The sequence below is a fragment of the Callorhinchus milii genome, unplaced genomic scaffold (assembly GCF_018977255.1).
Source record: "Callorhinchus milii isolate IMCB2004 unplaced genomic scaffold, IMCB_Cmil_1.0 Scaffold2, whole genome shotgun sequence".
NCBI classification, from domain to species: domain Eukaryota; kingdom Metazoa; phylum Chordata; class Chondrichthyes; order Chimaeriformes; family Callorhinchidae; genus Callorhinchus; species Callorhinchus milii.
Window position 1 is genome coordinate 83398361 of NW_024704743.1, and position 27006 is coordinate 83425366.

General features: G+C 40.5%; 1 protein-coding gene across 1 annotated transcript in view; it reads right to left on the minus strand.

The window, feature by feature from the left end:
* Positions 1 to 27006, minus strand: part of znf516 (zinc finger protein 516) — a 124016-nt gene that overhangs the window by 16044 nt on the left and 80966 nt on the right. The window contains 3 exon segments of the mRNA XM_007900570.2: positions 15227 to 15334; positions 21418 to 21684; positions 21687 to 23012. Of these exon segments, the coding sequence (XP_007898761.2) occupies positions 15227 to 15334; positions 21418 to 21684; positions 21687 to 23012 (1701 nt within the window).

Below are 27006 nucleotides of genomic sequence, written 5' to 3' on the forward strand. Positions count from 1 at the left end.
CCAATAGATGCGGAAACTAACTTCAATCCGTCACTCAGTGACCATTCCTCTCAGGTAATGAGCAAGCACGAGTTTATAACTGAAAAGAGGTTCCTGAGCTTCAAAGTTTCTACCTGAAAAAAAATCCTCTTCTGTTGAGTTATGAAGGCAAAAGCAATTATTTTGAATTTAAAATTTTTTTATCTCCCAGGTTTGCTTCCTAACTCAATACCCCACAAAAAGGTAAGAGAAGGTCAGAGTCTCCACCTGATCAACATTCATTTATATCCTGGTTAAACCTGAGTGTATTTTGAAAGCTGTTTATATTTACAAATATCATTAGTATGCAACGCTGGAACGACAACAGCAAATGCAACAATTTCCAGGAAAGATGACTACACTGGCGCAGCAGAAAAACTAGTTAATATTTAAAACATGCACATGCTTTATGCACTTTGATGGTTTTATTTTTGTATTGCGTTATTTGCTGGTGTAAATAAATATTATCAAAAATTATGCATTCGAATCCATGCATGGATGTTATTGACTGTTCTCCTCTGCTGGTAGGAACGCTTGTTTAACCAGTTGCTATTCTCATGCAATGTGGTAGGGAAGCATAGTGTTTCAGTAATCATCTCTGCACTTTAACCACAATAAGAGTATGCATTTTACAGACCCATTGTAATAGAAAGACAAGATATGCAAATATTACTTGATGGGGAAAATTTCTTGAGTTACTGCGAACAGATATCAGCCATACTAAAGAAATCAAAATGATTCCTTTAAACTGCTTTGGCATTTAAAGATTTAGACATTTTTCCAAATACATATTTCGGACCTATCAACAGGGCTCTTCAAACTTCCTGACAATGAGTTTTGCAAAGAGGAAAAACCTGTCAGCTTTTATGAGTCCAGTATTCTGAGATTTAAGGCAGCAACACATCCGCCAATAAACTCCAATTGTATATACATTGTAAATTTAAACAATTGATACCTCTTCTGGCCAGCAATAATTCAGAACTAGGTTTCCAAACAATCAACAATGAGAAAGTTGTCAAAGAAAATAAACTCATCCAGGTCAAACCAGTGTGTACCAAACACTATTTAATAATAATAATAATAATCCTTGCATTTGATATAGCGCTTTTCACGTCGGGAGGATGTCCCAAAGCGCTTCACAGAACACACTGTAAAGTGAATTGACTGTATATTTGTGGGCGAACGCGGCAGTCAATTGCGCACAGCAATGTCCCACAAACAGTCGTAGATTGAAAATGACCAATTTATTATTGTTTTGGGTTTTTGGAGGGATTATTATTAGGCGTGTGGAGTAAGGAAACTTGCCCAAGGCTTCACCCTGCCTGTAAGAATATCGATAATGGATACTTCTCAGTGAATCACTGTCAGTTATAACCAGAGATCGGGTCACAGTTTAATATACATTTGAGTTATTATTTGGTGTGAAATGTGTTTTTCAACCATCACACTGTTCCATAATTATAACAAAGTGGGACCTTTCGCCTGTGACAACATCCCAGTGGCCAATGACTGATCATGGGGTGAAGACCCTCCATGACTTCATTCCAATGGACATGCTGAAAGCCAACGTTTAAATCTTCCCTATATTGGTCCCAGCTGGTTTGGGTAATATTGGTTTAACTTTAAATGCTGCATTTATCAACTGTTAAATTGTAAAGAAATATAGTTTTGTAAGAGAGCCCTCCAAAGCAAAGTATCTCATATGATCACAAGAGAAATATGGATAAGTTTTTTCGGCCCATTTGTTCTCATCCTTCCAGAATACTGTCTTCCCATTACAGCAACAAGCTGTTTCTTAAATAAGTCCGGTGCCCTGGCCTCAACTATCCTTCCTGCTAACTCAGGCCAGCTGTTGATTTCTCTTTGTGTAAAGAAATACTTCCTGCTGTCTGCCCTAAAATTGCACTTCATCACACTAAATATTTTTGCTGTAAAAATAATAATCCTTGCATTTGATATAGCTCCTTATTACATTGTTGAGATGTCTCAAAGCGCTTCACAGAATATAATGGAAGTGGATTGACTGTGTATGTTGTGGGCGAAATGCAGTAGCCAATTGCACACAGCAGTGTTCCACAAGCAGTATTGTCATATCTGTAATTATTATTTGGGACTTACTTTTTCAATCTCATTTAGCACTGCATATACAGTCCTCTCTGAGGTGTCTCCTTTCAATCTTGAAGAATCTAACTTCTTAAATTGTTCCTCATAACTCATCCCTCTTATATTTGGGGACCGTCCATGTTACTCTCCTGTGCATAGCCTCTGGGACCTGGATAGCCCCTCAAATCAGAGCTGTAGAATTGTACAGCATGAACATGAATCCTAGGGATACAAACCCATCTTCCTTTTACCTGCCTCAAGTATAAGGTTTAACCATCTGTCAACAGTCTGTTAAGTGACAGTGAAAGATACAAACTGGATGTTCAAAGCTGCAGTGGACTAGTTGCTTGGATGTCTCCATGGGGGGGATGGAGACATACACACCCAGGTCCATTGATGTAACAGTCCATTCATTACTAAATATTGAGTGGACCTGGATTATAACTATTTAAAAGATAAATATTATAACATTAGGTAACATTTAACTACACTGTATTTAAAAGACACGCCTTTTACAAATCAAGTGCTCCTCCAGTTCTAAATTGGTAACAGACTAGTATAGTCGTAGGTGTGCCTACAGCACTATTTTAAACCCAGTCATTGTTCTGTGAAGTTAATGTCTGTTATGTCTGATTTACATTTTATTTCGATGTTTGGTTTTGCTGCAGGAAACTCCTTTGGGGAATGTAGTAGCAAGCAATCCAGCACTAAAATAATAATCACAATAAGAAAAATTGCCCATGTTTTATTTATCCAGAGAGCACCATGAATTAATTATGATCACATACACTTTTGTAATTCTATTCCTGGCCTCAGAATTGCCCAGAATCAACGCTGACCAGCCTGGTGAGCACAATGCTTTGGGTGGGTTCAGAGACGGCTCGCTCACAAGAGTTTAGTGCCAAGGTTACCTCACACAGTGAATTCACTGTATCGGTCAAAGTGGAGTGGAGGGGGTGTGGAAAGGAGAAGCACATACTCAACACAGAAGAGGAACTTTGCAGGAAGGAAGGAAAGGAAAATGAGAGAACATGCTTTGCTGCATGGCTCTGCTCCCCCACCTGGTGGCCAGCACAGGAGCAACCCTGGGAGCCAGGAGCTGATTGCACCCGAGCCCAATAACCCAAATCATTCATCCCAATTTTTAAAGAGAAATGTGAATAACATCAAAAGCCATTTTTTAAAAGTTCAAAATGATTAACAGTGCATACAGAGCTGAGCTGTGGAATGGGGGATTGCAGAGAATATGTATGATATCCCAGACAGGGCGAAACCTTAGGCAAGTTTCCTTGCTCCACAGGCCTCTGTTTACCTATCAGTAAGTAGGAATCGATTTTTAGTTGATTTGGCAGATCGCTTTTCCAGGGCTAATAATCCCTTAAAAATTAGGATTACTCAATACATGACTGTTTGTGGGACACAACTATGTGCAATTGGCTGCCACATTTCGCCGACAAAATATACAACAACAACAAGATTCCATTTATAGAGCGCCTTTCACGTCGGGAGGATGTCCCAAGGCGCTGTACAGTTGGGTCGGGACCCGAGCAGGGGGGAAATGGTCAGGGTGAGGGGAGTCAGAGCAGACCGGAGCCAGAGGAACGGAGGGTACGGGCAGGTAGGTAGGGGGATAGTAGGTTGGAGACGTAGGAGGGAGCGAGGCCGTGAATGGCCTTGTAGGTGAGGATGAGGATCTTGAATTCGAGTCAATCAACTAAAAATACATTCACTTTATAGAATATTCTGTGAAGCGTTTAAAGACATCTCGAAGACGTAATAAGGCACTATATCAAATGTAAGGGTTATTAAAGGATTATTACTGATAATCCTGTAGAGATCTATACAAGACTAGCAGGAAATCGAGTTGACGTGGATACGATACACTTCACATTTATATAGGGTATAATTGCCTTTTATGTGGCATCGAGAGATGCCTTTTAAGTGCTTGACAATGTTGATTAGGTACAAAAGCTGGGGATCGGAGCCAATAGGATGTGGACAGGGGAAAGATGACAAAAGTGTGGTCAAAGAGGTACAAAATATTTGAGACAGATTTTGAATTTGGGTGAGTTATATCAATCAGGATCATAACATTTAATATGATTTACACAAAGTATAAGTTAGAGGCAAACTTGCATAAGTTGTATAATATATGACTTAATCAATAATTTACACTGCGCATGCATACTTCAGTGTAGCTGGTAAGTGCACATGCAATAATGGATCAAGACTTCATTTCCTGCGCTTCAAAGAGGCTGATAAGTGGGGTAGCGGATTAATGAGTTAGGAGATGATTTGCATAGGATTTAGGATTATTTGGAACCAGGAAAGATATAGCCATTTATCTGATGTATAAAGTGCAAAAGAAATCTAAGTGTCTTTTGGTAGGACACTGAATGTGGATCGGATGTATGTACGACTTAGACGATTAGACTTATGCAAGGTTTTACTATATTTAATTTTTTTTCTGCCAGAATTATAATTTTTAAGAAGGATGGATTTTGCCTGCGTTTTCTTTTTTTTGCTTATGTCAGCGAAAAAGATATGCTGCTATTTCACAACATTTCTCACGGCCCACGGTTAAGTGTTCCCACACCGTGCCCCCAACAGAGAAGGACGGTGATGAGTTACTCCAAGGCTATAAGAGCAGTGCAGGTCAACAAGTCCTGCTTCCCTGGGGCAGTCACCTCGTCCTCATCGAGATGATTCGGGGAGGCCAACGGAACACACAGGAGCATGGCAGCACAAAGCCATGATCCCGCAGGAGTGGTCGTCCTATTACACTGCAGAAGCAGTGGCCAGTGTCCAAACACATGTATTTTGAGAACTGTGAAGAACACTCAGTACTCAAACTGTCAAAGCAAAACTTCAGGAATCCCTCCTGTATTGGGAACACATATGCACTCGAGAAGAGATTAGATCGTGATCCTCTGTATTGCTGTAACACATGGTTGTATTACTATTGACTACTTATATGCTAGTAGTTCAGTTGTATCGGAGTATAGTAGAAGTTCACACCATGTGCCACACTAATTAGCTCTTTCTACCCTCGGATCATCTTCAGATGGTCAGCCAGTGCATTTTGCTTCCAGAAACATTTTAATCATTCCTAAAATATGCGTAAACTAAACCTTGATAATATGTTTCACATATGAATGAATTCCATGATAGTTTCATAACTATCACTGGGATTAATTATCGCTATGAAGCAGAATTTGTGATGTTTACTGTTTAACACTGAATGCCACGAGGTGGCAGCACTCCTCCTAGACAGTGTCGTCTCCTGACTGCTGCCTTCGCACCTCCATCCATCGCCATCTTGAGTTTCAATGATTAATTTTTCAATTATAAATTGTAGAATCTGAGATAGTGTTAAATCTTACATTCTCCGCTCAGTATATGTTTTTTTATGCTTGATCTGCCTCCTTGCCCATCTTTAAATCACACCTGCAGACCGTGTCTTTGGTCATCTGCATACCTCTCCCTGGCTCGTTGTCAAACTCTGTTAAGAGCTCCAAGATGCTATATAAATGCAAGTTATTGTTGTTGTTGCTGATCATCTGAGGAAGGCCAAACCCTTGCTGTTCCTAGCCCACATTTTTTAAAAATCAATTGGGCCCAAGGCGATAATCATCAACAACAACTTGTATTTATATAGGCCCCCTCACATTTGACAGCATCTTGGAGCGCTGAACAATGGCACAGTTTCACACAAGAAAACTTATATCACATCAAATCTGTTCTAGAACTCCATTTAGAAAATTATGACACAAAAGACTATTCGGTCCATCGTGTCTCTTCATTCCTAAAGAATGGTTATGAAACTAAACACCTCCGACTTCTGCACATTGGTTTGCTTTATAAAAATTGTGGGCATCAAGGATATCGGGAAGTGGCAGTACTTTGTTTCAAAATCTTGAGAGATATCATTTGAGTGCTGCTTCACAGTATAATGACTGAGTTAAACCTCTCCTGTGTGCTTAACTGCACTCAAACAAGCAAACCCTGTGATCAGAAACAGCCTCAATGCAAAGAAGTCCTCAGGGTTGGGTGGAAGGGGTGGGAGGAGAAGTAGAGGATAATTCCGCACAGATTCAAACGTCTTTAATCAGACTGCAGAGACCACCGATTCTGCTTACTTACCAGATACTTGGCCCCAAAATTATTTTACCAAACAACAATTTAAAGTTAAAGATCATTTCTAGCAGCTATGAATGAAAAAAAAATCAGACGTTGTTTCATTAAAATCAAACATGTCCCTTGTTTCCATTCTGGAAAAATGGCTGAGGGAAAATAAGAATAATCCTTGCATTTGATCACTTCATCGAAATGCCTCAAACAGCTTCGCAGGATTTAATGTAAACTGTCGTGACTGTGTATTTTGTAGGCAAACACAGCAGTCAATTTGAACACAGCACTGGCCAAGGAACAGAATGATCAAATTTATCTGCTGGATTGTTGGCCAGGACAATGGGAGAAACACCTTTCTCTTTTCAAATAATAATAATAATAATAATCCTTGCATTTGATATAGCGCTTTTCACATCATCCAGATGCCTCAAGGCGTTTCACAGAATAGACTGTGAAGTGAATTAACTGTATATTTGTGAGCAAAACGTGGCAGCCAATTGCGCACAGCAATGGAATCTTTAACATCCACCTGAACAGGCAGACGGGGCTTTGGTTGACAATTTGGTGCTCCCTCAGCATTTTATTGGAGCGTTAGCCTGGACTATTTGAGAAACCAGTGGAATGTTCAGCCCCAAACATGCCATAAATAATTAAGTAACTAAATGCTTTTAGGAATACTGCGTTTTATCCCTCATCACTGTTGTGTTTTATAAGAAATCATAAATTTGAGAAGTTTACCAGCTTTGTCGGGGAAACTGTTGACATTTTTAAAATGATTATTATGCCCCAAACAGAAATATATTGAACAAGTACAACTGAAACAGTATAGGGAAATGATTTCCATCAAATTTAAAACGGACTAAATAGTCACCATTTCTTTATTGAATCAGCTAAGTGTGTTTCAATTGAATTTCTGTGCAGTTTTTTTTATTGAAAGGTCTTTCATGAGCAGTAGAAATATTGTCCAAATGAATTGTAAAACACATGAGACAGGAGCTAGCAGATGGATGCTAACTCTTTGTTTCACTCTCGGTGCTTTGGCCCAAAGACGTTCGGAGGGGCTGTTTTCTAAACTTTTCTTTTTTTACCATGGCTTTTCTGGAAGATTAGAGTGGAATACTCTGCGACAAAGCTGCTGAAATAACTTTATCCTAGAATATTCATTACTTGGGAAAGAAATTTGCACTTGCACCTAGCCCACCAACATTTCACAGTAAAACCTGTGAAGCGCTTTGAAACGTCCTCCTGACTTGAAAGGTACTATATCAAATGCAAGGCTTATTATTATTTTGATTCATAAAAAATTGATGTATACAACAACAATCTATATCGCGCCCTTCATGCAGGGTAGCGTCCCGGAACATATAATAAGTTATGGGCTGGATTCATATTTTGCCCTAGTTTCACATCAGCGTTCGCCCACAAATATACAGTCAATTCACTTTACAGTGTGTTCTGTGAAGCGCTTTGGGACGTCCTCCCGACGTGAAAAGTGCTATATCAAATGCAAGGATTATTATTATTATTATTATTATTATCTGCCTCCGATCAGGCTACGTTATACGTAGGAACTCACCCTTTTGGTCATTGTTCCTCTCCTTTTTCCACCTTCCTTAGTGCTTCCTATCCCCAACCAGGGCTCCCAGTCAGTTCTCTGAAGCGCTTTGACACCCCCACGTGAAAGGTACTATATAAATGTGGAATTGTTGTTGTTTGGTTTGGATTCTCGACAGCACGGCGATGGGTTTCTGCACGTTTGGTTGACCAAACACAAAAATACAGACCAGGCTATGCTGACTAGGAACACTGAGGCATAAACGTTCAGCACTCAGGAGCTCAGTCACCAGCTGCTCTGCTAAGCTCCTTTACTTAAATATCATTCTGCAGTGGAGTTTGGAAGGAATGCCCTATGCAAAGTATTTGTGTTTAAAAAAAGTAACTATTGAAAATCACTTTCAGGCATTTGTCAAACAAGATGTATGAGGAGGACTTCCCTACGTATCATAAATTGCACTTTAAAGAGGCCAGGCCATGGAAAGTCATGTGCCTGTCCCTTTAAGAATTTTGTGCCTATGGGGCCTTGCAATACAAAATTCATCAGATTTCTCCCAACTGAGGCACAAAGTAAGGGCCAAATCCACAGTAAGTGGGAGGAGATCTAAAAATGAATGAGAAATAGTATTGTTGTTGGCAAATGGAAAACTATAAAATGTTTCAGGTTTGTTGTATGACCTTGAAATGTACAACCACTTTTAGACCTGGCTGATTGTGCAATTTTGTCCAGGAAACACTTCTTCATTGAAGTCTACATCAGTCAGAAAATACACTCACAACTCTTAAGACAACAACTTTAATTAACGATCTGCGTTATATTAGTTTCTTCTCCTGAGAACCCTGTAACAGATTACTGCCTTATGTAGTGTTTTGAGACTGGGCAGATGGGAGTATGATACTTTTATTGGCCCAAACCCCAAGTATTAGTAACAGTCCACTACTTTTGTTAAACTGTTAATTTTAGCAGGACAAATTTGTTGTTGAGTAAACCAGCCTTATGGGATCTTTACATCGGTACGTTTTCTCCCATTGAAAATTCATGCGAAAGATGGATTAGCTAGGGACTATATTAATAGATTCTGGCAACATACAGTGCTTAGAGACATTTGAAACTCCTGGACTCCTTGCATGATCTACTTGGGGTCCCAAAAACAAGGTAGTGTAGTTGATTTTCCTCTAACTCCATCCGTTCTTTTGCAAAGCAATGTAGAATGATAATGCTTTCATAAAAATCAATATAACTAGGTTAAAAAAAATGGCTATTTATAAACAGCAGGGAGAAGTGAACTAAAACAGATCATAGAATATTACAACACAGAAGGAGGCCATTCGGCCTATCGTACCTGTGCATGCTCTTTGGAAAAGCTACATAATCAGTCCCACTCCCCACTTTAATCAAAATTGCACAGAACTCAATTTTTCCCTCTTATTCTCCAGGCACAGATGGAAAGCTAGATGAGCACAGCATCTGGGAATGTTAAAAAAATAAAATCTTTACAATTGATGCAGCGCCTTTCATATCAGGTAGGCACCTCAAAGGGCTGCACAGGATTTACTGTGAAGTGTAGTGACTCTAGCTCAGGCCGTAGAAAAAGAGTAGAGGCCGTATTCCATGCATCGTATTACAGTTTCTTCTACCTGGCAGTCATATTATGCATCCTGGTCTCATTTGGTACCTAAGCCTATGTGTTCTTCTGCAATATTTTTGTTTCTCCAATAGTGGACATCTCTTCCTATCAAGTAGCAGTTTGATAAGTAAGATGGACTTTATTTTAATATGTACTATTCTTCATCCAAACGTTTCACGGGTAGAGGAGTGGGTTAAGCACACTACCCCTCTACCACTGTGGCCTCGTTGAATCCAGCCCAGACTGATGGAACAAAAGCTTCATTTTCTGGGGACCGTCAGAGGATCAACATAGAATAAGTTTGAACAACCCCAACCCAGATCTAGGAGGAACATAGGGGCACACAATGGAAATGCTACTAGTGATGTTCCTCTAAGAGATATGGGAAATGGGACTGCTATATTGGTCTCCGACACTGAAATGGGAATCTTACTAACCTGGACTTTCTTTGTTGGGGATCAACGACAGAGATTTCAAGCACAATTTGAAGTGGCACAAATCAGCACCCCCCACCCCCCTTTTCCCTTGAAAATCCCGAGCTCATTTGCGGAGTCAATCTGTCACTGCTTACAAGCAAGGAATATGTTAAACCTAAACTAGGGTGACACAAGTGGGATGGTCAAAGCTTAAAATATACATATGTCTGCATGAACTGGGTCAAAACATTTGTCTGGACTACAGATATTATAGCAATATCATTACTCAAGGCATCTAGGCACAATAACCTTGCTGGTGCAGGTGGTGTGGCGTAGAGGGGAAGAAAGAGGGCATGCAATGCTTACATATTATTTACTGCATCAAAGAAATGCTAGTGTGAGGAATACATCAATGAACTCTCCCATCTGTGGATAAGCATTCCAAATAACCAAACCTTTTAACCATTTGAAAGTCTTTATTGTTGGGAGTCGAGTATGTGGGTTTAAAGCAGCATTAACCAGTTCAGTACCCTTAAGGAGGTTCTGTAATATTGTTGTTCTACAATTTGTGTGTTGTAACCCTTCTAGCACCGTGGATAGGTTTAAAATGTTAGGTGTAGGTGTCAGCCTTGCTTAGTTGGTAGCTTGAGTTGGTAGATTGTGGGTTAAACCCCACATCAGTATTTTGAGCTCATAGTCTAGGCTGACATTCCAGTGCAATGCTCAGGAGCATTGCATTATTTGGTGGGGGTGGGTGTGGGGGCGAAGCCAGCCTACATTGATTTGGTTCTCCACACATGCATGCACACATGCATACATGCAGAGAGGGTCAATGGCCAGGGGATCCGATCTGACTATTCCCTCCAGCCCAGTGGCAACGAGGCCAATTTCAGTGCCCTCAGCTCTTGCCTCAGCTGAAATCAGCTAAATCAGTACATATTGGGATTGAACCTGTATCCTTCCGTTCCGTGTAGCCTAGTGCTGCACCAGACAGTGCCTTTATAGCCAGTCGGCCATTGGGAGGGGGAGGGGGTCAGAAAGGAAAGAAAGCTAGCTATTATGATTTAACAATAGTCACAAAATATACCAGCTACTACGATAGTTAGCTTGTGGCCAAAAAGTACCAATTTAATACAACACTTAGAGTAAGAAAGTGTGCTAATAGCTGCCTGGAGCCACTGCCCTTTTTAATTTGAACATTTATGCTGAAGAAAGCAATCACTGACAACATTAATTATAAACATTTGAGTAAGAGTGCCCGCTGCTTGCATTACTTACCATTTGGCCTCTGTCACTTTGCATCAGTCTGGCTTATCCATGCATCATTCACACTTATAATGATGCACTTACTTATCTGACTGTCTTATATCATATATGGATGTCTTCTTCACAGGCTAAACTCACTGCAGGCTTAACTATCAGACCTAATTCTTAATGACTGCCCATAACTAAGGACTGCATTTGCTGAATTTTAGAATATCTCAAGCATAAATAGATAATGATAAAACATGTCAATACAGATTTCCTTTTAACTGTAGTAATATATGTATATACTGTGCAGTGAAGTCGGTTTATAATGACTGCCAAAGGAGGAGAGAAATAGTCTTCAGGTGAACTTTCAGACAGCTAGAAGCCTGAAATTGTTTTGTCCTCTTAACTGTAAGACTACTGCTTTAACATTTAAAGTTGTGTAGCATTTTGGAAATAGTTTTACATTCAGTGTTAATTTGGAAGCTGTTTTTCCGCAGCTCCTTAGCTTCCAAATTATTTTCCACAATTCTGCATGTTTTTCAATTTAGTCTTAGGGCCAAGGCCACAGGAAACCTCAGGCCTCTACTTTCCTAAATCAGGTTTGAGTCTGAACCATTAGATGTGCAGCACATCTTCAATGTCCCTGACTGTAGTAAGTCCCAACAGCAAATTGTAAAAAATATATGATTGAGACCAACAGCTATTAGGCGACCATGGAGTGAAATTGGCAGAATTTCACACAGCACTATGGGGTCATAATACTTAACACATTGAAAGCATTATGAAGCGCTGCTATTTTCTTCCTTTTCTTTAAAGTACAGTAAGGCTGTACTTATCTTCCACCAAACTCTATGACTGCACAACAACCACAACACATGCTTTTATATAGCATCTTGCAGGTCAGGAGGATGTCCCAAGGCACTGGACAGGTGAGGGTTTGCACTCCAGATGGAGGTTAGATTCAGGAGGGTTAGGGTCCAAGGGGGAGTGGGATAGGAAGATGACTGAAACAACAGTCAAAGAGGAATGTTATGAGGCAGATCTTGAAGGAGGCAAAGGAAGGGACGAGGTGAAGGGACTCTGGGAGTGACAGCAGAAAGGCTGAAAGTCCAACCTCCGAAAGTGGGGTGGGCAGAGCGGGGGACATGAAGCAGGCCTGTGTCTACCAAGCGTAGGGAATGGGTGGGTCGGGAAGGGCTTATAAGAACACAGCGGTGGGGTGTAGGGCAAGATTGTGTACTGTACCGAGGCTGCGGAAATTCAGACGCTCAAACCAAGATCTGGTGCCGAATAACAACAATTCAAATGCAGCAGAACAGAAAACCGACTGAATTAAGTTATTTTTTCGGTCTCTTATGGGCAATTCCAAAACCAGGAATCACATACGATGTTCAGCACTTAACAGGCCATTTATCCCAGTAAATTTTACTCCCCTGTACAAAAAGGGGCAAAAGGATAAACCCAGGAACTACAGGCCAGTCAGCCTAACGTCAGTAGTGGGGAAACTTCGAGAGACTGTAATCTGGGACAAAATAAATTTTCCCTTAGAAAAATATTAGTTAATAAAGAACAGCCAACACGGATTTGTTAAAGGCAAATCATGTCTAACAAATCTGATAGAGGTTTTTGATGAAGTAATTGAGAGGGTGGATGAAGGTAGTGCAGTTGATGTAGTTTATATGGATTTTCAAAAGACGTTTGACAAAGTGCCACATAAGAGACTTGTAAGCAAAATAGAAGCTCACGATATTAAAGGGACAGTGGCAGCATGGATACAGAACTGACTGGGAGACAGAAATCAGAGAGTGGTGAACGGTTGTTTTTCTGACTGGAGGGAAGTGTACAGTGGTGTCCCCCAAGGATCGGTGTTGGGACCATTGCTCTTTTTGATCTATATAAATGAACTGGACTTGGGTACAGGGAGTACAATGTCCAAGTTTGCAGATGATACTAGGAAAGCTAGGAAAAGTAGTAAACAGTGAGGAGGATAGTAGCAGATTGCAAGAGGACATAGTCAGACTGGCAAAATGGGCAGACACGTGGCAGATGAAGTTTAATGTGGATAAATGTGAAGCAATGTATTTTGGGAGGAAGAATGAGGAGAGGCAATATAAGTTGATGGTACAATCTTAAAGGGGGTGAAGGAACAGAGAGACCTGGGGGTTCATATAAGTAAATCTTTGAAAGTGGCAGCACAGGTAGATAAAGCTGTTAAAAACGCATACGGGATACTAGGCTTTATAAATAGGGGCATAGAATACAAGAGTCAAGAAGTTATTATGAACCTTTATAAAAACACTGGTTAGGCCTCAGCTAGAGTACAGTGTCAGTTCTAGGCACCACACTTTAGGAAGGATGTCAAGGCATTGGAGAGGGTACAAAGGAGATTTACCAGGATGATACCAGGAATGAGGGACTTCAGTTATCAGGAGAGGTTAGAGAAGCTAGGATTATTCTCCTTGGTACAGAGAAGGTTACGAGGAGACTTAATAGAAGTTTTCAAAATTATGAGGGGATTCGATAGGGGGAACAAGGAGAAAATATTTCCACTGGCGGGTGGGTCGGTAACTCAGGGTCACCGATTCAAAATAGTTGTTAAAAGAAACAGAGGGGAGGTGAGGAGAAATTTTTTCACACGGCGAGTTGTTCGGATCTGGAATGCAATGCTTGAAAGGGTGGTGGAAGCCGATTCGATAACAACTTTTAAGAGAGTAGATCATTATTTGGGGAGGACAAGTTTGCAGGGCTATGGGGAGTGGGGGGGCAGTGGGATTGATTTGGATAGCTCTTTTCAAAGAGCCAGCACAGACACGATGAGCCGAATGGCCTCCTTCTGTGCTGTAAATTCTATGATTCTATACTCGCTGCGGGTGTTTTTCTTCACCTGAGCTTCCAGCATCCTAATCCCCTCTCCTAACCACTTGATTCCTACTCCCTCATGACTACCAACGACTCTAATAAACCTCCTGATGAAGCAAGTCTGAAACTTTGCAAATGTGGAATTACTGAAGACTTTAATCGTTCAGACTCTCTGAAAGTCTCTTCTCCGCTAATCAGCATTGTATTTATTTTGCATAAACCAAACCAAACCTTGCACACTTTTTATGTTGTTCGTCCATCATGGTACAACATTTATTGTTTCCTCATTTTGTAAAAAAAGATGCATATCAACACTGCAGGGTTTTTAGTCATGTTGTTTAAACAAGCAAACGTGGCTCCATTTTCAATCAGTTTCAATTTATGTCGCACATCAATGAGAACATGAAATCAGTCTCTAAAGTAAGGTTGGCAGCCTCAGTGGTCACTAATCTCCTCCTTTGTGATTGTCTTGAAATCCTACTGGTGCAGGAGCAATCTGCACAATCACAAATCCAACTTCTAAAGGAATTAAAACGTATTCTTTAAGATCTTGCCCATGTGATGTAGCTTGACATAGTCTGTGTTCGCTCTGCTATTCTGGCTCGAGCAGACAAAGCGGGGTGGGTAGAGACACAAACGGGGCAGAGACGGCCACTCTAATTTTCTCAGCCGAAGAAAAAAAATGGAAGCAAAACGAATAAAAGGAAATAAAGTAAAAATGATCAAAAGAGTTGCAAGCCCTGAAAGTCCCGATATCGGAACAGAGATGAACCATGGCCAGTGATGAGTGGGTCAGAAAAGTCCGTAATTGTTTGTGTCACTTAAACAAATCACAAATTTTGCAAGGATGCTGAATTATATTAAAATGGATGTTGTCTACATTTCATTTTCATAGTGCTGTTGGCGAATGAATTCATTTACATGTCCAATTTGAACTGTGACAATGACATCTGATAAATATGTAAAAGGTTACTTTACAGCCCAGGAAACAACGACATTTGCTCATGGCACATATGAAATTTTTACCACAGAAATTAATTAGTACTGCAGCCCATGAAGAGCGTGCACATGTCTGTCAATTACAGACTGACTTATTTTATTTTACCAGGAGCGCTGAGTGCCAAGAAGTGAGGATGATGGGGGTGGAGTTGGTTGGGTGCGGGAGGAGAGAGAGAGAGAGGAGAAATGCTTCACCCATTTTAAATTAAGTGCAAGCAACTTTAAAGGGAGTGAGAGGTGCTGCAGTAAAGTCAGTGCAATCCCTACCTGTGTGGGACCTCATATGGGTCCTGAGGTGACTGGGTTGGCTGAAGCACTTTCCACATTCTCTGCAGATATATTCTCCATGTCGCGTCTGAGCGCAGAATGTCATCCCTGCGGTCATTAAAAAAAAAGTTGCGAAAAAACATTACGCCAGAAGAAAACATCATTAGTAGTGTCTAATGTGTCATTATGTGAGGCTACCTTCAGGCCCTTGGATGACAACTGTCAGCCTTCATTATCACAACCACTGACAGGGCAAGCACACACAGGACTGCGAAAATGCATAAATTACATTGAATTAAAAGATTTACCCTGTGATGTGCCCACTCCACACTGGCATGTCAGGTGTGCGCATTTCAGAGCAGCTGGATCCACTTTTCAGCCATCAACCGGCTATGTCAAGTGGTAACATCAGGCAAATCAAACTGACGCCACCGCAGCAAAGATAAGTCACATGAATAATGGGAAGCGAGTGGAACCAGAGCTTGACCATCCCTTATGGGTACAAATACCTTGGAGACAAATGCAAAGTGAGCGAAGACATCATGGGCTGATCAAATGCCTGCCTTCTACCTGCCTACCACTGCTATACCGACCTCAGACCTTGAAGGCACATAATGTAGACATCTATGAATGAAAATGTCATTATACAGACATTTCGATAGAGAAAGAGTTCTTCTAGCTTTGATCATCAAGGCAAGCAGCTTAATTTAACATGGCATTGCCAAAGCATAGGTCTGCATGCTGCAATATATCTTCATAATATCTATGTTTGCCAATAAAATATTTAGTAAAGGTCAATGAATGATTGGAATGAATATAATGCTTATTTCCACATCTTTATTTATTTTCATTTGGGTGTCACCAATACTCCATACGAGTCTTCACCCATTCCTTATTCCTTCCCATACCTTCCTATTCCCCTCTCTGCCATGTGAACTTCTAGCTTCTTCTTGAATGCATTTGCACTATCTGATCCAACCACCGCTTCAGGCAGCAAATTCCGCAATCTCACTACCCTCCTTGTGAACTAGTGCCTACTAAATTCTAATTTTGATCCCCTAGTCACTATCTTAAACTTGTGTCCCCTGGTTACGGACTGCCCAACAAGTGGAAACAGCCTATTTATCTTTTATAATTTTAATTACTTCTATTAGGTTCCCCACTTAAATGTCTCTTCTCTAACGAAAAAAGACCTAACCTATCCCGATAGCAGAAACCTGCCAACCCTGGTATCATCTTTGTAAACCTATGTTGTACTTCATTCGCTGTTATATCCTTCTTGGAGATCAGAACTGGACAAAACGCTTCAAATGTGATTTAATCAAGGTTTTGTATACATTCAACATCACCGCACTTTTATATTCTATCCCTCCAGATATAGAGACCAAGACCCTATTGGCATTTTTTATAGCCTTATCTACCTGGGCAGCTACCTTTAGAGATTTTTGCATCAGAATTTCCAGATCACTTTGCTCCTCTACTCCTTTTAGGTTCCTACCATCTAGACTATAGACATTGAACCTCATTTGCCATCTGTCTGCCATCTGTCTGGGTGGGAAGTAGATTTTCCTTGATTCATCACATCTCCTCTCAATGTAGCTGGTGAGTTTAGGCAATTTACTGTGGTGCCAGCCTGCACCAACATATGCTCTTGTCTTAAAATGTTGGGCAAAGTAGTGCAAGGAAAGAGAAGTGTTTCACTTCATGTCAATGACATTTTTCTTTTGGATAAATAGATGACCTTTCATATATACCAGAAGCAGCACATGGTCCTCTATACCTAGAGGCCAGGAAGAAAGGCCATTTCTGCAAGGGTTGAATCTTAACAGAAACTTAATTATTTTGGTGAGTTCATTTGAATCCCTTCCTATCCTATCAAGTCATTTTCAAACTTGCTGGCTTTGTGAAGTTGGACGTGGAAAGAGCACTGTCTACAGGAAAGTGGAAGGCGAACCATTTGGTCTTTTTTCATCTAACGTTTATGATGTTCTTATATTCTTATGTACAGTCTACCGGTCAGGTTCTGTGCTCCAAAAGATGCCCAGACCATATTTGCCAATGTTTCCAGTTTACAAAAGCAAATCAATGAAATGCCTCGTCTTTTGGACAGTATCTGCAGGGTTGGGAAACTGACTACGTATCATTGGAAAAATGCAGTCAATATCTAACGTTCAGACCTACAGGAAAGATTGAGCTGTAAATTGTTGTGTGAAGCTCTTGAGAGATGTGTTGACGTGATAAGGTGCTACATCAAATGCAAATATTATCATTGCATATTTTTCTGCCAGTTCTGGGAGGGAACTGAAAAGAATGGCATACAGTTTACTAGTAAGTGCAATGGGAATAAACTGTCCCCAAGTATAAATTTATTTAGTATTTTGGGCACCACAGGGTGTGGGAGCAGGATATTTGAGTGACAGTTACTGTGCACAGTGTTGTCAGACTGCAGAGCCGGAATTATTTATTCACTTCTTCCATCTGATGTGGTAATACTAGAGACATTTATGGATAAAAATAAGCTACAAAATGTTATTTTATACCAGAGTTTTTACTGTTACATATCCTGCAATAAAATTTATAGTTTTGTTGGCAGTCCAGCTTATCTTACCTCGGTATTAGAAAGCTCTGTGTGGTAAAGCCTAAAGTTCTGTGACACATCAAGGCTTGAGCTCATAATCTGGCCTGCAACCCTGGGGCTGTAGAGGGTACTGAGGTCCTGTCTGCCTGTTCTTCAATTGGATGCTAAAGATTTTACAACAGTACTTGAAACGACAAAGAGAGTTCTCCATGTCTCTTGTCCTGGTCAAGAATCCTCCAGGTAAAAATTGGACAATCATCTTGTGGCTATTTGTGGGACGTTGCTGTGTGGAAAATGGCTTCTGATTTTACCCGCAAAATCAGTCACCATATTTGATAATCAAGAACCTTGCGTTGTTTCGATGTGATAAGGCACTATAAACATGCAAGTCCTTTCATTAAAAACAAAATTAAGCAACTTTACTATAGAGGCTTTATTTTCTGACGTGAAACATGAAAAGCACTATACAAAGGTAAATTTGTATTGTATTTATTTTATTTTCTATTGCCACTTATTCAACAAAAATAGCTAGAGCTGATGTTAATGCAGCAGCAGCTCAACAGTACAATACTGGACTTGCATGCAGGAGCTTGAAGTCTAAATTTCAGGCATTGCGATCCACTGTACACTGTTCTTGAGTGAAGCTGGTTGGTTTAGTCATTTAGGTTTCATGTGGGCCACTAGAGGGAGCAATTCACAACACCACCGACTCCATCCCTGTGGCTCAAGGTGGTGCTTTGGGCAGACACAGCACACATATTGGACGGTTTTGAAGGATCAGAAAGAACTGGCTGATTTCTATTCTTGCAAGGAGTGAATAGGGTAGATTGTTACTTTATATGGAATTCCAGAACATCATAGGTCCCTGGGGAAACCCTCTAAGTTGCATTCAGCAATTTCTAGAAGGCTTTCAACCCAGTGCCTCATGAAACTCCCATGAAGAAACTGGAAGCTAGACCAATAAATAGGCAAATCCTGGATTTTATCCGGGATGTAAGTAGTGTGTATGCCTCTGGGGAGAGGGTGCACTTCCATTCCAAATACAGGGAAATATATAGTCTACTCTACGCTCCGTCTGCTTATGATGTGAAATAGCCTCACAAGAGGGCTCCAGATATGAGAAGTAAATGCTGAGAAGGAGAGATCTAAAAAAAGGTTTGCTGAATAAATAGTTGGAACTCGGGATTCTATTGGATTTGAGATAACATGATACGCTAAATAAAATTTTTGGACACTCAAAAAATACGAATCTCTCTAATTTTACTTAAAGGCTGCACTTAAAATAAATGAATATAGTGCTATTTTGTAATAATTCTAATAACCTCTCCATTCGGTATAGCGCCCTTCACGTCAGGAGGATGCCCCAAAGCATTTCACAGTCTAAAGTAAAGTACAATGATGGTATATCTTGTGGATATAACCTGTAGAAGGTGCAACTGTGTTTTGCTGAATATTACTGAATTAAAATGAATTACAGGACAGATAACAAGCCTTTAATCAATTTCAAAACATGGCTGGCAAGGTGTTCCTCTCCCCTACCTCCTTATTCTTTTGAAATGCAATGTTATCCTTTTTTTCTAAATCTTCCAGAATGTGTTTGACAAGGGAACATATGTAATAATAATAAATAATAATCCTTGCATTGATATAGCGCCTTATCACGTCTTCGAGTTGTCTCAAAGCGCTTCACAGAATATACTGCAAAGTGAATTGACTGTATATCTTGTGGGCGAAATATGTATATATATATATGTATAAACATATGCAAATATAGCATGTGACTGGATCATCCATTACAAGAAAACCAAGAAATGTAAATGGCATGTGAACAGGTCACAGATTTCAAAACAAACACACAAACAGATGGTAATGGGATATGGGAGGGAGGGGGTGTTAGGAGCACAGATTATAAAATTCATCCACAGACAGATGTAAATGTGCTGTGTGAACAGGTCACTGATAAGAACACAGCACTGAGGGAGATTTGTGGCAAGTTGCTTTGTTTTATCTGATCATTGTTAAGCAAATACTGCCAAAGGTTGACTGCATGCGCCCCTGTGACTTCTCAACAATATCTCTGATAGGAGGTTTCCATTCAGGAAATTGAAAGGTCTAAAACTAGACCGACTGAACTCTCTAGGAATGAATCTGCTCGCAGAAATACCTGACAAATCTACTCAAAAGAATCCTGACAACCATACAGTACTTCTTTGGTTCACAAAAAAAATCGACAATAATTAGCATGGTTACACTGTTACATGGATCATACACACATGAAACTTAGCCTTTTTTCCTCTTTTATAACTACAATTTTAGAGCTGATTTCGCATTTGAACATTCAAAATAGCTGGATTAATTTGGTCAGAATGCCTGTCATCTACGAAAAAGCAAACACTTACTTTAACAAAAGGCTTACTGTGGGGACAGCTTAAGGCTATACTGCAAAGCGGGAGAGTGTGCGATGTACAGTGTTGGCAAGCTGTCTCCTTGCGTATGCATTTCTGGAGTGGAAAAGATGCACTGGACACAATGGGACCGACATTTGTTTTTCGTTAACATTGGGATCAAACCATGTTTAACAAATTCTTTTAGCTAAATGCTAACACATTCGTATGAGGATCCCGCTTCCCTAAACGAGAAATCTCATTTCATTAGCATGAGCCAAAAACAGCGCAGCCAATCATGTTGGCCCTGCAGAAATGGGCTGATGACATTTATAAACAGCAAATGAGTCAAGTGAAGATGCAAAGTGCCTGACACCCACAAACACAGCTCTGGAGTGCAGAATGCTTATAGGGCAATGGCTGATTGGGAAATTCAAAAGTGAGGTTTCAGAGGAGCCTGGCAATTCCTTGTGGATGCAGTAAGTGAATGGGCTGCCATGGTATTTTTGATGAGGGACAGATCATACCCCCCCTACACATAGACACAAACACCATACACACATACCTCATACATACATACACTCCACCAAACACACACAAACACACACATCCTGCACGTAATGTACCAGAAAGCCATCTTATCCGAACAATCCACACCCTGCCACTGAGCCAATACAAAACTGTAAATTTTCATTCTCCCCACAACAATTAAACTATTATTAGAGCTCCATTATGTGCCAATTCCTAAAGTAGCAATTTTTTCTTTACAGATTTTTTCTTTGCAGCTACATGCAATATAGCATCCTCTGGGTAGCGTCTTGGAGCACTGAATGCTCCAATCCTCGTACATGGTGGGTTTTCATAAGGAAAAGATCACTATAGGTATTTTCTAGTGTTTGACACATGAATGGCTGACAGACAAGACCTGAATTTCCACCTAGCTTTAGCTTGCAGGACAGTTTTGATTTAAAAGTCAAGATCGATGAGGAACTGTGGAAAACTCTTAAATTCAGTCTTTATTTGGACACGGGTTTCCTGCAGTTCTTAAAGCGACCCAGCTTCTGAATTAAGACTAAAATTAAGAATTTTCCAAAGTTCTCATGATCTTGAATTTGAAAACAAGTCTTTTCGGCTATGTAGAATGGAATTGTGGGCCATGTGCTGCTAAACTTTAGCATTTCAAAGTGGATCCTAAAACCAGCTTGAAAACAAACTCCCTTTGCGTTTACCTGTTGGATCCGAGAAGCAGCTGTTAGCACCCCAGCTCTGGTACAGTGCAGACAGGTCTTGGGGACTGTAAGTCTGAAAGATATTATAAACATCCATGTGCTTGGAAGCCTGATCAGGTTCAGATGGTGACTCTCGATTGATAGCAGTACGTAATGGTGCAGAGACTCCCACAGAGCTGGGACAGCGCTGCCACATCAGCACATTCACTCGCCCGCCAAGGTCGCAGTTTCTGGATGATGTCAACTCATGTAAGCCTCTCGCCGGGGATGGTCGCTGAAGCATAACAATGTCTTTATGTTTGCGTACTGTTCACCTGTGGATATGACTCTGCATTCAGGCTTCTGACTGACTTTGATTTTCGATGAGTCAGATTGGAAAGGGGAGCCAGGAAGTGTGTACCCGACACCCTCCTGTGGGAAAAATGCCTCCTGATATATTCCGGTGGTCTCGCTTGGCATGCCAGGTCTCAGGATTGCAGCCTGGGCGGGCAGCAGGTGGTTTTCAAGGTTACCAACCAGAGACGTTTTCTGCTGGACCTCTGGCTTTGACCTCACCTTTTGTCGTTCTGAAGCAAAGTCATATTGATTGCAACTGTTCAGATTCTGCTGCCAGCAGGTGTCCAGGCCTAAGCCCACAGACCCCATTCTCTCCGGCTGAGGATAAACCCCGCGGTGTACTGGTGTGGGCCGTTTTCTTGAGGGGAGCACATTTGCTATTGGGATTGGCGATTTGTTCTGACATGGGGCGTGGGTGCGCATGGCTCTAGCTGTGGGTAAAGGGGAGCTGTCTTTACCCTCCAGTACAGGAGGCGGCCCAGTCCGCCTACCTCCGGCACCGTGAAGCATGTCCTGCTGCCTGTCTTTGAACCCATTCCTGGGAAGCCATTTAGGAACTACTGCATCAAGGTTCAACTTGTGCACAACACGTTGATGCATTGAGAGAACCTCAGGGTAGAGGGTCGTGTGATCACAAAACTGACAGAGGTGGGTCACCACGGAACTCTGTGGCAATGAGGTAGATGAATCCTTCAGAGCTAAGTTACTATTGCAAGTACTCTTTTTAAGAAGTGCTGAGGTCAGATCCAAAGGAAGTCTATCTTGGGCTACTTGTCCTTGGACATCGATAGCTTGGCCTTTGCCTATATCTTGTGAAAGGAGCTCTCCACTTGAAGTACTTTCATCTGAACTGTCCAACTGCGCTGACTCTGAACTCGTCGAAATTATTCCACTGTCTGACATTTTCTGACAAGTGGTGGGTATGCTGGAGTGAATGGCATTTTCCAAGATTTCGTAAGAGCCAGAGCGCTCCTTTTTCTGTCGTTTCACTGGTACATCAATCTGGGCTTTACATCTGTATTCCTCAGAGGTTATGTCAGACCTTTTAACATCCAAATAGTAAGTGGCATCCCCAGAAGGGGAAGAGGCTCCAGTTCCCACTGTTCGAGACAAAGCTGCCTGAGTGCTGTTGCTGGTGTCTGTAATGTCCTCATTAGATTCAACCCGAGGTACCATGTTATGTTGATCCATGTGGCATTGTAGTAAGATCAACTTGGTCGCTGCATAGTCACAATGAAAACATTTGTATGGCTTTTCTCCTGCAGAGAAGAACAAACAAGGGCCTTTCAGAAAGGATGCACTCACAATTAAAACACACTTTACTGTAGACCAGGAATAAATGCACTGTTGTTACAGAATTGCAGAGAATGCGTTTAGCAATTTTTTTATTAAACAAAAGTCGCTTCTTGTTGTGCTTGGTTTCAGATGAGATTAAACGGCAGGAATGTAATTTGGTCATCTTCTGTTGAATTGGTAGAGGACAAAATTAAATTATCAACCACAAAACAAGTCTGGCTGCATATTGTAGTGTATGAAGAAAGAACATGTGTCTTCAATTTGTGGTGCTCTGTTTTTGCCACATTACCAAACAGGTCTGCGCAAACTTTTTTAATAAAGAAATAGAAACAAAGGTTTGACACATATAAACTTCCTCCTGAAGTACAAATAAATTCGTACTTAAAAATATTTTATTTATGAGGAGCTAGTTTACACATTTCCTCTGCTCCAGCTGCAGAGCTCATGTTCCTTTACGGTGCCTGTGGTGTTTCTTTGCCAGCAGAAGTGGTGCAGTTAGAATTCAGTAACACAACACCAGGACATCTCCCAAAGACGCATGGGATCAGAGGCCTGATGGTAAAGCAGTGAAGTGCTCATTTAACACCTCCGCGGTCACAGGCTCCGGTCCCAGATGAGGCTTAACATTCTGAACACTTCTCAGCCGCAATCTCTCCTAGGCCTACAAGTTAAGTGACAAATAATAATTCGAACAATCCCGAATGAGCTCCTTATTAATACGGCAACATTCAAAAGTTGAAAATCTGGAATCTGCACCTTGGAGGTTATTTTTGCGCATTATATGAGTGTTCCTCATTCCAACTAAGTTGGTACATCAGAGGAAAAAGATCATAGTCAGAAGTGTGTATAGTTGCACTGTACAGGGTAAACAAACAGTATAACATCATCACAGCAATGTTTCACAAACTGCCCATTTTATCTGGGGGATTGTTGGCCTGGACACCGGGAGAAAACCCCTTCTCTTTTCAAATATTGCCACGGCATCTTTAACATCCACCTGAACAGGCTGATGGGCCTAGGTTTAATATCTCCCCCAGTTCTGACGATGGGTTGTGGACCCGAAACGTTGACTCACTTTCCTTTCTCCATAGATGCTGCCTGACCTGCTGAGTTTTCTCAGTTCTCTCTGCTTTTGTTTCAGATTCCAGCATCTGCAATATTTTGTGTTTTGTTTAATATCTCATCTGAAGGAAGGCACCTCTGCAGAGCAACACTGGAGTGTCAGCCTAGATTATGAGTTCAAAATCTTGATGTGGGGCCTAAATCCACAATCTTCTGACTCAGAGGCAAAGGTGATACCAACTGAGCTAGGTTGACACCCTATCATCATCCGGGGAGCATTGAAAAGGAGAGTAGAAATAAATATAAGTGATATTTTGGGACCATTATGTTTAAGGTAGCAATCCCATCCACTGATATCTTACTGTCTGATAGCCCACAGACTGCAAAGTCAGACCACTACAGTTCACCTTGCACTCTGAACAAATGAAACACTGATTAATCAATGTTATACTGAATACAATTCAACTTGAAATAGTACATCCAGCAGTGTTTTCTAGACATCTTGGCCTGATTGGCAACACACTGCAAAGATCATCCAAGTCAGTAAAGTGTTCTTCGGATGAGATGTTAAACGAAGGTCCGATCTGCCTGTTCAGGTGGAAATTAAAGATTCACCAGATAAAATTGTTCACTCATTCCATGGCTATCTGTGAAACACTGCTGTTCACAAATTGTCGGCCCAATTCGTCTGCAAAATACACATTGCAGTAAATCTTGTGATGCATTTTGAGACATGTGAAAGGTGTTATATGAAATACAAGGGTGATTATTTTATTATTTAAGTCTATTAACTGGTCTGACTGACTATTTGCTAAATCGGCTGATCTTTGTCTAGTTGCTCATTGCTAATTGTCCATTACAAACTCAAAATATAATAATACCGTACTTGCATTTTATATAGTGTCTACCACATTGAAACATTGCAGAGTACTTCATAAGCAATTGCTTTTCAAGTGTGCATTGAATGTTTGCTGTGCATTTCCGAGGTAGCCAATTTGCACACAGCAAGGACCAACAAACAGTTATAAAGAGAATGACCAATTTACCTGGGAGATTTTTGGCCAGGGTTTTGAAACTACTTTTCTGATCAAAATTAATGCCACTAGGTTGATACCACTGAATAACACACCAATTAAATACTAAATATACCACAGAGGTCATGAAAGCAGGTCCACCAAACATTGAAATGATCACCAAAACAGATATTACATCTTTCTAAAATTACAAATTATTTATAAACATTTCACCGCATTCCCATCCGTTTCAGATATGATTAGATGCACTGGTGTTTCAGTTTTCATACTGATGCTTAAGGAGAAATCTGGTGACAAGTCTCTTAAACAGCAAGTCACAAATGTGCCACTAGGCGGTTCCAATACCAAACTGCAACTGAGCAGAAACATTCGCTGCAGAACACATGTAGTTTTAATGTTCCTCCACACTCTTCTCTCACTAGGGAGCAGCAGAGACTGCATCAAGTATAAACAGTGAATCTGCTTTGATCATAACTACAAATTGGAATAGTTCTAAAAGGAAAAGGGATCCTTTTTTTTAAAAAAGCTGTTGTACTTGCAATATTTGCCTCTTATCATCAAGTTAGGGACAAGTACAGTGCTTTAACTGTACAAGAATTACATGCATTGCTCAATTTTATCCAAGTACATTTTCCTAAAGCATAACATCCCCACACAAACACACATAAACTCGCTATCAATCACTTGATGCAACTATAACCAGAGACACTATAATAATTAACCACAAAAGCCAATTCTCATGCAAGTTAGAGACATATGTGAAAAGAATGCTGCAGATTTCTCAGGCAGTAACACGCAAGGCTGGGAAGCTGGTCATTCAAGAACATGTTTAAATCTCTCTCCATCTGGTGTAACTATTTCCTAAAGAACATAAACTATTACATAAATGAAAATGGGAAGGGCTCAGCTTTGAACATGAATGTACAACATCTGATGCAGAGTATTGCTTGGTGCTCGGCAAACGTAGTTCTATAACATTGAATAAAACTTGAATAAAACAAGTAATATCTGTCATTGATACTGACCTGTGCAGAGATTTTTTTCTCTCTCTAACAGGTTTCTAAGGAACCATATTTTGGTGGGTAATCTCCCCTTTAAATCCTTTTGCTTGCCCTCCCCACACTTGACCACATCCCTGGACAAGTCTGCCTCCAGCTACAAGCCTTTGTCATGGGAGAATATCTAACACCTCCTCACACCCACCTCCCGAGTTCGGAAACTCAGTGTGTGAACGAGCAAAGCTGTGAAACTTGCATTTGAGTGATTGTAAGATCATTGATTGTGGCAAATTTGTTTGAAAATATTTAATAGTAAATGATTTTAAAACTTCAGGTTCTTCAAATGATATCTTCAAATATGAGCAAAAATACTTCGTCAGACATTTTCATCAATAAAGTACAGATATTTAGAATGGTAGCAAGTCTATAGAAGGAAATCACTTAGCATGTTCCTTTACTGCAACTAACTCTCGCACTAGACGATTCCCACTCTGTTACTATTTCCCCATTGCCTTTAAGAATATTTTCCCTCAAGTATTTATTTCATTCCTTTTTTAAATGCTGTTATGGAGCCAGTTTCAACAGCAAGCATCAAATGACACAAATACTCATCGCAGGGTATTTTACTTTCTAGGGAAAATCCTGAATACTCTTGACTGGGAATAGATGATAAAGGATTAAGGATACAGCAGTCAAAGCTTAACAGTTACTTTATCTGTTCGTCAGACTTGTGAAGGATATGAAGAAATTAGAGTTGATTTTGAGGTGTTAATGGATTTCTTAATACCAAACTGATCCCTATGTCTTTAAAGATCTGAAAGCAACAATAATTCCTTGTCTTATTGAAGGTCCTGGAGGAGATC